Raw genomic sequence first — 14387 nt, 5'->3', positions numbered from 1 at the left:
GACGGATATGGGAGCAGGGAAGAAGATATCTCAATTAAGGGAGCCATTTTGGAGTTGGCAAGAGGCTTGGCTCTAGAGGTGTCCCAGGTGTCCATAGGGATATCCCCAGCTAGGACCCTGGGCAGTGGAGGAGAGGGTACCTGAACTGGCCTTGTCCCGTAGTCAAACTGATGGCTATCTTGAATATCACCATAAAACCTTCGTCCAGGGACAGATGGAGATAGAGACAGAGACCCACATCAGGGCACTGGACTGAACTCCCAAGGTCCAGTTGAAGAGCAGAAGGAGGGAGAAGATGAGCAAGGAAGTCAGAACCACGAGGGGTTGGTCCATCCACTAAGACAGTGTGCCTGATCTAATGGGAGCTCACGAAAGCCAGCTGGACTGGGACTGAATGAGCACAGGATCAAACTGGACCTTCTTAATGTGGCTGACAATTGGGGCTGACTGAGAAGCCAATAATAATGGTGCTGGGATTTGTCTCTACTGCATGTACTAGCTTTTGGGTTCCTAGTCTATTTGGATGCATACCTTCCTAAGCCTGGATAAGAGAGGGGAGGGCCTTGGTCTTCTCACAGGGCAGGGTATCCTGCCCTCTCTTAGGACTTGAGGGGGAGGAGGAAAGGGTGAATCAGGCAGCAGAAGGGAAATGGGAGGAGGGGAGGAAGTGGAAATTTTGAATGGTATTATTTATAAAGCAATAAAAATTACAAATTAAAAAAACTGGGCTCAAGAGAGCAGGTATGGCACTGCACCAGCACTGAGGAGGCTGTCAGAGGAGGATTGCAAGGCAAGACCAAGAGCAGCCCAGGTCACAAAGACCTTGTCTTAAACTAAGGGGATAGGGGGAAAAAAGATTAATTTAAAATATTATCTAATTTGAACAGAAAAACTACTGAAGAAATATAAAGAGAATTGGAGAACTTAAGACAATATGAAGCAACCAAACTAGCACCAGTCCCAAACAGAGGAAAGAAAAGGAAACAGTTGCTGAAAATGTTCTAAATCTCATGGAAAACACTAACCAAACAAATCTGATGAAACAGAATTTAAAAAAAAATTAAATAAAAAGATTCTCACCTACTCATTTAAATAAAGATGAATGAGGTTTTGCCACCAAAAGAAATATACACCTTCTGCCTCACACAGTCAGAAAAGTCAGTTAAACTGGAACCAAGGGTTTTAAGAACGAAACTGTAATTCATCTAGTCTATGGGATCAGGGAACATCTTTTTTCCTTTTTTGGGGGGGGAGGTGGGGTTGGCGGGTGGAGGTAGGATTGATTTGATTTTTCAAGAGACAGGGTTTCTTTGTGTGGCCCTGGCTGTCCTGAAACTCATTCTATAGACCAGGTTGGCCCCAACTCACAGAAATCCGCCTGACTCTACCTCTCAAATGCTGGGGCTAAAGGTGTGGGCTACGTCCACCCTGCTGAGAACATCTTTATAAAGGGCCCATAAAACATTTAAGTTTTCTGGGCCATACGATACCCAGAACAAAATCATCCAATATTACTACAGAAGGACAGAAGATAAAGACCATAATTGAGTTCCCGGGTTTGGCTGGTTGCTAATAAAATCCTACTTACAAAACAATTCGCTGACACACAGACTTGTACAAGATATGTTTTAACATTATACATAATAACAATAAATAACAGCTTTCATTATTTAAATAGACCATGCAAAAATGAGGGCGTTTTATAAGAATCTCCAAAACAAGGCTGGAGAGATGCCTCAGAAGTTAAGAGCACTGACTGCTCCTCCAAAGGTCCTGAGTTCAATTCCCAGCAACCACATGGTGGCTTACAACCATCTATGAGATCTGGTACCCTCTTCTGATGTGCAGGCAGAACACTGTATACATAATAAATAAATCTTTAATAAAAAAAAAGAATCTCCAAAATGTTATCAATCCTAGCCATGATGAACCTTTAAAATTGGAAAGAACAAATCAAAGCAGGAGATTAAAAAGCATTAAGAGCACGCTCCAAGTCGTCCATGTCCAAAACAATGGCAATAACAAAACTAGCATATGCTTTAAGGAACCTGAACAGTCAGTTGGTTATGATTGTGTTTTGGTTTAGTTCGAAGACAAAGTTTTGCTATGCCATGCAGATTAGGTTTCCCCATCTTTGTTTTCCTAAATACTAGGATTTCAGGCGCACACACTATCCCATGCCCAGCTATGAATAGTTTTTAGGTTTGTTTATTTTTAGAGTTTTTTTTTTAAAAGATTTATTTATTTTTATTTTATGTTCATAATGGGTGTTTTGCCTGCATGAATGTCTGTGAACCATGAACAGGCAGTACCTGAGTAAGCCAGAAAAGGATGTTGGATCGCCAAACACTGGAGTCACAGACAGTTGTTTAAAGCCATATAGGTGCTGGGAGCTGAATCTATATGAGTTTCTCCATAAGAGCAACAAGTGCTCTCAACTATAAGTGAATGCTCCAGCCCTAAAATACTATGTTTTTTAATCAAACCCTTTCAATCCTACTTTTCTTATTACTTGTGCACATTTTTTAAATTAAAAACTTTAAGGTATAAAAACCATAATAACAAAAAAGTAGTAATTATGAAAAAAAGTTGATCAAATTTAAACTCCAAACAAAACACCAACAACGACAGATTCCCCCCACAGGAATTATGATTTAATAATTATTTGAAGTTTGCCTTTTTAAGATATAATTTTTATATATCCTAACTCCTCAAAATCAATTAATTGTTTGATAATAAAATCTGTTATGAATTGCACTATAAAGATTGTAGGTTTATAATCAATAAAAATTGATGGTTTCAAGGTTGATGGTCCATGCCTGTAATCCTCGCATTTGGGAGGTAGAGGCAGGCATACCTCTGAGTTCTAGGACTGTCAGGGATACACAGAGAAACTCTGACTTGAAAAACCCTAAATAAATAAACAGTTGTGCGTATATATTTAAGTGACATTAAACTACAAGATGAGGCTTGGTCAGTCACACATGCCTTTAACCCCAGCATTCAGGAGGCAGAGGCAGGCGGTTCTCTTGAGTTCATGGCTACTCTGGTCCACAAAGTGAGTCCTAGCACAGCCAGAGCTACACAGAGAAATGAAAGAGAAAGAGAGAGAGGGAGGGAGGGAGGGAGGGAGGGAGGGAGGGAAGAAAGAAACAAAAAATTCTATGTACAAAAACTTATATACACATGTTAGCGTATTGTTAACAATGTTCACTCATGATAAATAGGTTAAATGGGACCAGAGAGACGTCACTGTTCATTTTATCCTTCAAGATACTATTTAAAATTTCAAATCACGTATTGTTATTTTTAAGTATTAGAGGAATAAGCTGCGCAATAGAATAAGTCATTTTATGTTTTCTTCTATACAGTATTTTTTCCCCAGGCAGTGTAGGGTGGAGTCCAGGGTCTTGAACATCTACGCAGGTACTGTACTATCAGTCTGCAGCTCAGACACCCACTGTTTTAAAGGGCTCCAGGGGGGGCCGCCAAGACAGGCTGGTCAGTAAACAACTTGATGCAAAGCATAAAGACCTGAGTCTTATACCCAGCATCCAAGTAAAAAGCTAGACATGTGATATGCATCTGTGACCCTTGTTCTTGGGAGACAAAGAAAAGATCCCTGGAGCTCAGTGGCCAGCCTGTTCAGTCATGCATTGAATTCTGAGTTCAATGAGAGACCCTGTCTCAAAAAGCAAGATAAAGAGAAATCAAGAAAGACATCCGCCTCTAGCCTCCATCACTACATGCAAATGCCTGCACAATACATGCATAGAAACATACACACTAAACATGTAAAATAAACAAAAGCTCTAATAAACCATCATTTTTTAAATTTAAGATAACAGAAGCCGGATGGTGGCGATACATGCCTTTAATCCCAGCACTTAGGAAGCAAAGGCAGGCAGATCTCTGTGAGTTTGAGGCCAATGCGGTCTACAGAGCAAGTTCCAGGACAGTCAAGGCTACAGAGAGAAACCACGTGTTTGTGTGGGGGTGGGGGATGGGGGTGGTGGGGACATGGACAGACGAACTCTGTGTGAAACAGAATTATAAAAACAGAAAAATAAAATACATTATAAATAAAACATTAGATAATCACTTTTTTAAAAAAATCATATAATATTTGTAATAATAAAAACTGGGAGGGGGGATTAAGTTAAATGTTTAAAAAAACTGATTTAGGGGCTGGAGAGATGGCTCAGATGTTAAGAGCACTGGCCTCCTGCTCTTCCAGAGGACATAGATTCAATTCCCAACACCCACATGGCAGCTCACAACTATGTGTAACTCCAGTTCCAGGAGATCTGGCACCCTTACACAAACATACATGCAGGCAAAACACCTAAACACATAAGTAAAAATAAATAAATCTTTAAAAGACTGATTTAAAAAGTAAACCAGGTGTGGCAGCTCTTACCTACAATCCCAGCAAGAGGCTAAGAAAGAGGACCACTGTGTGTTCCAAGCCACCCTACACTACAGAGTGTAACCCTGTCTCACAAAACAAAGACAAACAACAACAAAACTCACAAGCATTGTGGTCATCCCTCCTCAGCCTCCCAAAAGTAACAGCATGTGCTGTTACAACAACTGGATACTAGTAATTCTTGTGTAATCACATGGAGCAAGAAAACGACCATGCATATGCATCATTATATGAAAATCATTTCTTAAAGAGTATTTGATTCTATATTTAGGTAAAAGTTTTAAATTAATTAATAGTTATTTCCCATAACTAATAACTGAAATTATTTGAGCCAGGGCTTATACTGGGCACAGGGGATATGTTATAGACTAGCTGCTCCAATCAGAGAATTTACTAGAGAACTATCATGGAAGAAAAACAGAATTACTTATCATCCAAAGAGCTATTCAACTTTACCATCTGCAAATATGACCATTCAAAATGACTCCCACCTCCAGGTTCAAAGGCCTTCCCCCATCACATGTAGAGACTATATTTCTACCCCTTTGAATTTAGACTCATAAATTGTTCTGAACAGTAGAACACAATGGAAGTAAAGCTGTGCCAGTTCCAGACCTACATTTATGAAGTCATCGAAGTCTCAGCTTTGCACAACTGCTACCTTCAACTGCCAACTTAAAGTGCAAGACTATCTCACAGGAAGAGATAAAGCCTGTAAGATGAAAGGCAAGTGGAAGTGGATAAAGAGCAAGATGAGAACTGTGAAACCTCAGAAGGTAGTCAGCATCACAGCTCCAGGGAGGGAAGGCATTCTGCAGCCTCCAGTTCATACCATGCTGCCTCAGCGAAAAATTGAGCAGACAAGTCATCACCACAGCCTCTGACCAAACTCCCAACTCAAAAACAGACAAATAAGTAAATAGGTAAGTAAGTAAACAAATAAAACAGAAGACGACATGCTGACATGGTTCACTATGCAAAACAGACACAGAAGAAAACAACATTCTTATCTGGATGAGGAGTTTAGCGTAAGACAGATACCTAAACATCTCACAGAGGCCTTTGTCACACAGAGTAAAGAGAAGCTGAAAGAAAAAAGATGACCGTGGAACTGAAAGGGAATGAAGAGAGGAAAGAAAAGAAAAGAATAAAGATAAAGGAAAGGTAGAGAGAGCAAACAGCCAGCGTGGGGGGGGGGTTGGGGGGCAAATAGAGTAGGGCTAATGCCCACCACATGAAGTGCCTCTCTAAGCTCCCTTCTTAAGAACTTAGGAGGGCTGGAGAGATGGCTCAGTGGTTAAGAGCATTGCCTGCTCTTCCAAAGGTCCTGAGTTCAATTCCCAGCGACCACATGGTGGCTCACAACCATCTGTAATGAGGTCTGGTGCCCTCTTCTGGCCTGCAGACATACACACAGACAGAGTATTGTATACATAATAAATAAACATTTAAAAAAAAAAAAAGAACTTAGGAACACAAGCTTGCACAGCCTTTCAAGCTAAAGCGCTTCCTTGTCAACCATAACTTAGGTCCAAAGAAGAGAAAAGGTCAGTCTCAAAACAAATCTCAGGTGGCATTTTTTCTTAACAGAATCAGCTCTTATTTGATATACAGAAAACCTATAAAATACTTGGTCAGTCTGAACTCAAACAGTGAGTGAAGCCTCTGGCTTTCAAACTAATACACTGTAAACCAAATGGAAACTGAGGTACAAAACAGAATACACACACACACACACTTTTTTTTTTTCGTTTTTTTTTTTTTTTCCTTTTTTGTGTTTTGGCTGTTTTTTTTTTTTTTTCTTTTAGTGGGTAGCAGGATCTCAGTCTATTGTCCACATTGGCCTCAAACAATGATCCTCCTGCCTCAAGCCTGACAAATGCTAATACTACAGGCTTGCACTATGCCAAGCCTGAAAGCCCATTTCTTAAGGAAAAGTAAAGAAGCCCAAATGACCCAGCTAAACAATTAAAAGCAAACAAATGTGGCACTGAAAAAAGAAAATTCTAGAGACAGTTTATGCTTCATTTTACCAAACAAATCAACAATTATGTATTGGGCAAAAAGTGGGCACTGAAGCATCTTGTAGAGAATTCACTTCGCATCCAGGAGCACCTGATCACAGGAAGACCTTAACAGGCACTACATCATTATCACCATCATGCTCAGGTAAGGGTAAGTCTTATATACCTTTACAATATTCTGAAGAGTGACTTTCAAAGATATTTCCAAATTTAAAGCTTTACAATTACTGTACTATACTACAAAATAATGATTATCCTAAGATATTGAAATGTCTATTGGCTACCATGCAAACCAAGATACATCAACCCAAACACACAGATGGGTTGTTGTTTTAATTTTCACATTACCAAAAAAAAAAAAAAAATTCAGATCAATTCATATGTTCAACCTTAATAGACATCTAGTTAAAAATCAACTTATAAAGACATTGAAATCTCCAATTTTATTTCATTTTAAATGAGAAATTTTTAATCTCCTTGCTCTGACAAATTATCCCAGGCTAAAATAATTCCAAAGACATTAAGATCTATGACTTCTCTGGGAGTCCTTCTATTAATCAATATACCTTTCCATGGCTTTAGCTGTATAAGGCAAATGCATTTCAATACTGTGTTCATCTTCATCTGTCTGCAGAGACATGCGTTCAAACATTCCTGTCTTCCATAGTTCTCCGTAAACTAAAGAGATTTCAAAATATATTAAAACAAACATTAATGCATATATTATTTTATGAGCTCCCGCCCAGTAACACAAAACTATAAGCTATGACAAGAAAGAAAAGCACCAAATACTCTATTTTATTTATTGTAAGTGAAGGCACAATGACTAATTTTATTACATAAAATAATGCATGTAAAGACTTACCATTTGGAAAGAACACAGTATATTTTCATTAGTTCCTTTTAATATTACTAAAGTAGAGTATGGTTCTAAGACCATTCTCTGGATTTTAATCTAAATGTTCTAGCCAAAACAGCTCATTAAAATTCCTACTATAATAGAAAAATCACCATCTATTTACATAAGATTAATAATATCATTTTTTAGGTTTGTTTTGTTTTTGTAATAAATTCTATAGTTTTTTATTTCACTTCATGTATCTACCACATGAACAACATAAAGTTCTCACTTTTAAAACTATTTTTCCCAAAATTTAAACTTTAACTTATGGCAGAAATCATAAATCTACCACAGTACTATGCCAACTTAAAATGATCTAGCTATCCAGATATTTCTGATGACCTATACTTCAACATCAATCTATCAGCTGGATTGATCAAGGAAGACTCCCAGCATTAGCTTCAGATTCAATTCCTAGCACCCACACAGTGGCTCACAACCATCTACAGCTCCAGTTTCAGGGAGAATCCAAAGTCCTCTTCTGGCCTCCTCAGGTACTAGGCAGGCCCATGGTGCATGGGCATGTATGAGAGCAAAACACTCATGCCCATTAAATAAATAAACAAATCTAAAAATATGAAAAATAACAAAAAAGGAAAGTGTGTCCCTTAAGTCATCTCAATCAGGAAGGGAATATTCTAGTTTGATTAATAATATCTATTCAAATAACAAACTGCTAATATTCTATGAGTCAACCTCAAATTATAAAAATCAAGGCCCAAATACGGCCTAAAAGAGTTAAACATTTCTTTTTCAGATGATACCTTTTATTTAATGTAAATTACTGCAAACTTTAACAAAACAATAGCATCTCTTACATATTTAAAATATTAATTTATTGAGCCCAAGTTCATGAAAGGTGGTTACTATACAGAGTCAGGAGGGAAAATCCAGTGTAAACCATGGGTAAGGAATATATTAATATTTACTGTTCTCCTCTGTATACTGTTTTATAATCTTTTACATTACATACAGTGTAAAAGAAACAACTAAACAAAAATATGACACTGGGGACTAGGATGATGACTGCTCAGTGGAAAAAAAGCTTTTCAAGACGGCATGAGAACCTGAATAAGAATCCTAGAATCCAGACAAAATGTCTAGCATGGTGATGCACGCTTAAGATCCCAGGGGAAGTGAAGACAGTCAGATCCCTGGGGCTCCTGGGTCAGCCAGCCTAGTCTACTAGGTGAGGTCTAGGCCAATGAGAGACATGGTCTCAAAGAAACATACAGCATACAAACACAAATGTGCACTCACTCACAGGAGAAGACATACACACGTGCGCAGACATACACACACACACACAAAATATAACCTCTAAAACCCCAGAAGGAAAATCAATGTAACAGACATAGGAGCTAGACAGATGTCTTAGCAGTACAATGCTTGCCACATGAGCCTTACGACTGGAATTTGGACCTGAGAATCCATGTAAAAAGCTGGGCAGGTGTAGAATTCCATCTACAATCTCACACAGAGGAAGAAAGGAATCCCCAAATGATAGATAGATAGATAGATAGATAGATAGATAGATAGATAGATAGATAGATAGATAGATAGATAGATAGACAGACAGACAGACAGACAGATAGATATATGGCAAGCCAGGTAAGCCAAAATACCAAGTTCTGAATTCAGCAAGAAACACTGCCTAAGTATATCAGCTGGAGTGATCAAGAAGACTCCCAGCATTAGCCTCAGGCTTCCACAAAGCACATAAATTCACCTTTACACACCAACATACACACACGCCCACAGAAATACAAGCACATATGTATGTATACATGCATATGCACAAAAAATAAATAATACATGTTAAAACAAAATTATTTAAAATTTCTATACCACCGTTCAGAGCCTCAAAACCCATAGAATAATGTTCCCATAAAAAAAATGAGAGGAAATAAAAGTATTATCACCATAATTTAAAGTGAAAAAAGTGATACACATAAAAACAGAGTCAACTTGCTGAGTCTTTCATCAGGTTGTCATGTATTCTAATTTCTTGTGTCATGGTGCAACACAAAAAAAGTATTTCTCTAAACATAAATGTAACCACTATGTTATGGAGCCAATTGCCTTTAACAGATTTTTGTTATGAGGAAAAGTCTACTTTTGTATGTCTGATTTATACAGATTAGTTACAACAAAAAATTTAATTAAATAGTATTTGATATTTGTATCTCTAAATGTTTTAATTACACTGTGATCCTGATTAAATGAGTTTCAGCTTTTTGAAAACTACATGGTTTCTATATACTTACTCTTTTGGTCAATACGAAGATCATACAGAGGAGTCCTATATATATCCACACTGGAGAGTGCACATCGAGACAGGGGCACATGGTGGGAGGGCCCAAGGATGAAAATTCTCCGGCTGGGAGATACACAACAGAAACACAGAACAAATGTACTTCTACACAAATCTTATTAAGTAACTGTACTTGTTTTTCCATGCTGACTACCTGCATTTACTACATTCTGTGAACATAAGAGCTAAACTATGTTCTCACCAAAATTCATATAGTGAAGATCCAACTTCCCATATCTGACTACCAATTTGAAGATAAATTTTTCATGAGCAATGAAGTCAAAATGAGGCTCTTATCAATGTGACTGATGGACTTATATAAAAAAGACTCAGGGCCAGGAGTGGTATCGCATATAATCTCAGAATTTGGGAGTCTTGAGGCAAGGACTGCTGCAAGTTTGAAGCCAACCTGGGCTACATAGTGGGTTCTAGCCAGGCTGGATTATATATAACAAGATCCTGGGGTCAGGGGTGGAGGGACACATGGGACATGACCACAACATATGACTCCAAGAACATGCCTAATAGTCATGCAGTAGGGGGCCTGGCAGCCTCAAAGCAAGAACCTCTACCCTCCCAGGCACCGTGACACCAGGCTTTGGCTTCCAGAACTGTGAGGAAATAAGACTTCTGCAAGCTGAGCACACAGTCCTTGGAATTCCATGTCAGAGTTGATTTGATGGTTTACTCCTTAGTTTTCAACTGAATTTATATCCAATAAATGGAAATACCCAGCTATAAATTTTTATAACATGCTATACATAAAACATTTCTACATATATAACTAGACACATTTCAAAGCATACTGTTAGCATGAATATTTCACCTATGAAAATTTAAAATTCTAAATTTTTAATAGAACAAAATATTGATATAAATTGCTAAATATCTATTTCAAACAGCATTATAAAGAAGCATTCTAATAAAGCTATTTTGACATTTTATGGTAGCTAAGAAATAGGACATCTAGTTGAATTCTATGTAATCAACTTTCTCTATTCTCATTCAAATATAAGTCATCATCAAAAAAGCAACTTCTTAATGTATGATTTGTACTGTAGACTATCCAAAAAAAATAACTGGGCTACATAGTAGCTACAATCTTTACAATCCTTTTGTCTCAGCAACAAAATTAAAATTAGCTTTCTATTATTTCATATCAAACATCCAAATTTGTCCCACAATATAAATTTTGAAAATATTAATTTTCAGTTTTCTAAAATTCAAATAAACCAATCTTATCATACCATATACAAACATAAATAAGTTACAGATCCAAAAATTGCAAAACTGTGAGAAAGAAGAAAATGGGTAATGGGCTTATGTATCTAGAAAAAAAAATGACCTAATTCTTTCACTGTCAGATGTTTGGAGGACAAGGACTGTGTGCTGTAGCAATATGCTCTGACAAAAGTCTATTACTGTACCAAGTGTGATGGCATTCACCTACATTCCAACACTTAAGGGTCTAGGATGATTAGGAATTCAAAGCCAGCATGGTCTGCAAAAATTAGATCCTATCTCTAAAAGAAAAACAATGCCAAGTATAGGTAGACACATCTTTAATCCTAGCACACAGGAGGCAAAGCAAAAGCAGGCCTGGCTTGCACAGTGAGACGATGACCATGGATGGAAGGATGGATGGATCGATGGATGGATGGACGGACAGACCAATGAACCAACCAAAATCTATTACTAAGATAAGAAAATTAATTGTTTTTTTTTAAGATGCATCACTTAAAGTTAGAGAAGGAAGGAGGAGATAAGGAAGTTTTGAATTGTTATTCTCAGGGGCCTCAAATTTGAAGAAATCACACAGAAAACTATTTTATCCTAAGGCCAAAGAGTAAGTAAGAAACTCTTCTTCTACCCTCTCTCTTCTCCATCTTTTTAAGAAGATTTAATTTATGCCTGCACACCAGAAGAGGGCACAGGATCCCACTATAAATGGTTGTAGACATCTTTTGAGGATGGAAACTGATCTCAGGACCTCTGGAAAAGCAGTCAATGTTCTCAGCTGCTAAGCCATCTCTCCAGTCCCTTCTCCATCTCTTCAGCATTGTAATCCATATTTATGACATGGATCATCAGAGAAGGGTCAAATTCAGATTATTAAATAAACTAAACCAAGAGATACCATTCTGTTCTATCGGTAGTATACAAATATTAATAAATTCTTTTATTAATGTCTAATGTGAAATATGTATAAAATGATAACCTGGGAATGTTTAGGTCACTTGATTAATGCCAGGGATTACATGAACTAAAAATCAACAACATTTGACCAGGGACAGTGGTACAAGTCCATAGTCAGAAGATTAGAGCAGGGCACTCAGTTGAGCTAGGAGCATAAAGCTAGCCAAAGCAACTCAGTTAAAACCTCACTTACAAAAGAAAAGGAAGAAGAAGCAAGGATAGAGCAGGGAGGGAAAGGAAAAACTCAACACGAAGGGGTGTGGTTCTCATTAAGGAATCAGTTTCTATGAGAAAAAGGCTTTTGGAAAATTCTAAGGTACATAGTTAAAGTATAAATGATAGTTTTATTTATACTTTATACTGGTAGCACACAGCTTTAATTCCAGCATTCAGAAGGTAAGGCAAGCACATCTCTGTGAATTCCAGGCCACCCTGGTCTATACACTGAGTTCCAGGACTAACAGGGCTACACAAAAATATTAATCAGTAACACTGTGCATTGCTCCAGAAATGGTCTTCTGAGAGTCTAACAGCCTTCAACTGAGAGGCCTGGGTGCTTTCTTTGCTTACCTTTTGTCAAGCCAGTCTATACAGAAGAGCCCCCAGCAATGGAAATTAGCCAGATATTTTCCTAATAAATTCTTTCCAGTATGGCAAAAACTTAACCACAATCAGTCTAATACAGTTCCAGAACTGATTTAGAGAAACAAGAAAAACTGTGCTATCAATACAAAATTCTTAAAACTGGCATACACGAAATACAGAAGGGAAGACATTACTGAAACAGTTAAAAGGGGCACATTAAGACAACAGTGACCTCAACAAAGGCCTCTGTGTTAGCTAAAGTGCTAACAAAAGAAAATTAACAAGGCACACTGAAGTTCATGTATTTCCTCCTCCACAAACAGTACAGCAGCTACAATGGCTGGAAGGGAGGCAAGTCAGCAAACCTATGCCCCTTCCCTTTAATTAACTGCAAGGTGTTTAGTCTTTAAAAAAAAAAAATAATAACCTCAGTACTGGTATTCTAGCTGTTACTTGATTGGAAGAAGAAACCTTTAATACTAAATATCAGAGAGATGGCAGGGTGTCATTTTCTTAGAAACAGTCCACACACTACAGCTCCTGAGAACTCACCCTTTCAAAATTACTATAATAAATATGGCCTATGAGCACTTGTCCTCATAGTTTTCAACTACCTATTCCAACTAATAGAACATAAGTAAATTTTTAAAGATGTTTCACAGGGAGGACAAATTTTTTAATGGAAGACTAAAACTGTCATGAGCTTTTTACTCTTTAACCTGCAAAGCTCTTTGAAAACTATAAATTCAAGTTTCTGCCTAATTGCCTGTTGAATTTCAGATTTTGGCTAGTTTTGTTAGCAGCCAGGAAAGACTTTACAACTGTCAATGTGAAAAGTAATTTAATGAAATGCCCAAAGTAATCTTTGGAAACTCAAATCTGATCATTTCACTGCCCCTTGTCTTTTTGTTTGTCTGGTTTTTCAGATAGGGTCTCTCTGTGTAACAGCCCTGGCTGTCCTGGAACTCACAGAGATGTGCCTGCCTCTGCCTCCCAAATACTGGGATTAGAGGTGTGCACCACTTCACCCTTGCCCTTAAGTCCTTCCTGAGCCGGGCTGTGGTAGTGCACTCCTTTAATCCCAGCACTTGGAAGGCAGACAAAAGCAGAAATCTGAGTTTGAGGCTAGCTACAGGACAGTAAGAGATACACAGAGAATTCCTGTCTTGAAAAATAAAAAACAAACAAAAAAAAATCCTTCCTGGCTTTTCATGGTTATGAAATCAAGTAAACCCCTTAAAATAAGTGGGATTTGGCCAGAGGGGGTGGGGGCGGTAATCCCCTAGTGTATGTGTATGGCTTTGGGCAGGATGTGAGAGGCATAGATGCAGAATGAGGGGACATGTTGAAGCCAGAGTTTGACATCAGGTATATCTTCCACAGTAGCTCTCCACTTCATTATTTTTTGAGACCAGGTCTCCAGTTGAAAGAACAAGCTCTAGTTTCAGGTGAACTATCTAACCAGCAAGTCCAAAGGTCTTCCTGTCTCTGCCCCATCCACCCTTCCAATTCCCTGCACTACGTTTCAGAGGCACACCACCCCACAAGATTTTACAGGAGTTCTGGGGATCAGAACTCGAGTCTTCAAGACTGTGCAACAAACACTACCCAATGTAGTACCCACTTCCTATTCCTAAAATGAGTTTAAAAGGCTCAAAAAAACTAGCAACTTCTTGTACTCCTTTTACCTCCCTTTGACTGTTAACATCTATGAATACAGTGGTCTTACAGGTCCTAGATGAACTAACAACTATACGTTGTCATTCCCTTTGATTGGTTGGTTTAACTTAAACACCAATTACTCAGTGAAGAATGCTTTCCCATGCTTGAAATCAAATAACCCTTTTAAGGTCTATCATATCAATTATCATAGTGTGAACCGTACATTTGTAACAACATTTGAGACCCTGTAAAGGAGTATACAATTCAAACTCATCC

The 14387-nt window shown here is 38.0% G+C and overlaps 1 protein-coding gene across 4 annotated transcripts in view; it reads right to left on the bottom strand.

Moving 5' to 3' along the window:
• The window catches only part of Memo1 (mediator of cell motility 1), a 97607-nt gene that overhangs the window by 25243 nt on the left and 57977 nt on the right, over nucleotides 1–14387 (bottom strand). For all 4 annotated transcript variants that reach the window (XR_003378818.1, XM_026789664.1, XM_026789665.1 and 1 more), the window contains 2 exons: nucleotides 9622–9734; nucleotides 7020–7131 (listed from right to left, as the gene is read on the bottom strand). Coding sequence is in view for 3 of the 4 variants with exons in the window: in XM_026789664.1 (XP_026645465.1) it covers nucleotides 7020–7131; nucleotides 9622–9734 (225 nt within the window). In the remaining variant the exon portion in view is untranslated. The remainder of the gene's footprint in view (nucleotides 1–7019; nucleotides 7132–9621; nucleotides 9735–14387) is intronic.

The sequence above is a fragment of the Microtus ochrogaster genome, unplaced genomic scaffold (assembly GCF_000317375.1).
Source record: "Microtus ochrogaster isolate Prairie Vole_2 unplaced genomic scaffold, MicOch1.0 UNK26, whole genome shotgun sequence".
Taxonomy (NCBI): Eukaryota; Metazoa; Chordata; class Mammalia; order Rodentia; family Cricetidae; genus Microtus; species Microtus ochrogaster.
The sequence above is the reverse complement of the archived record's forward strand: the minus strand, read 5'-3'. Positions and strand labels throughout refer to the sequence as shown.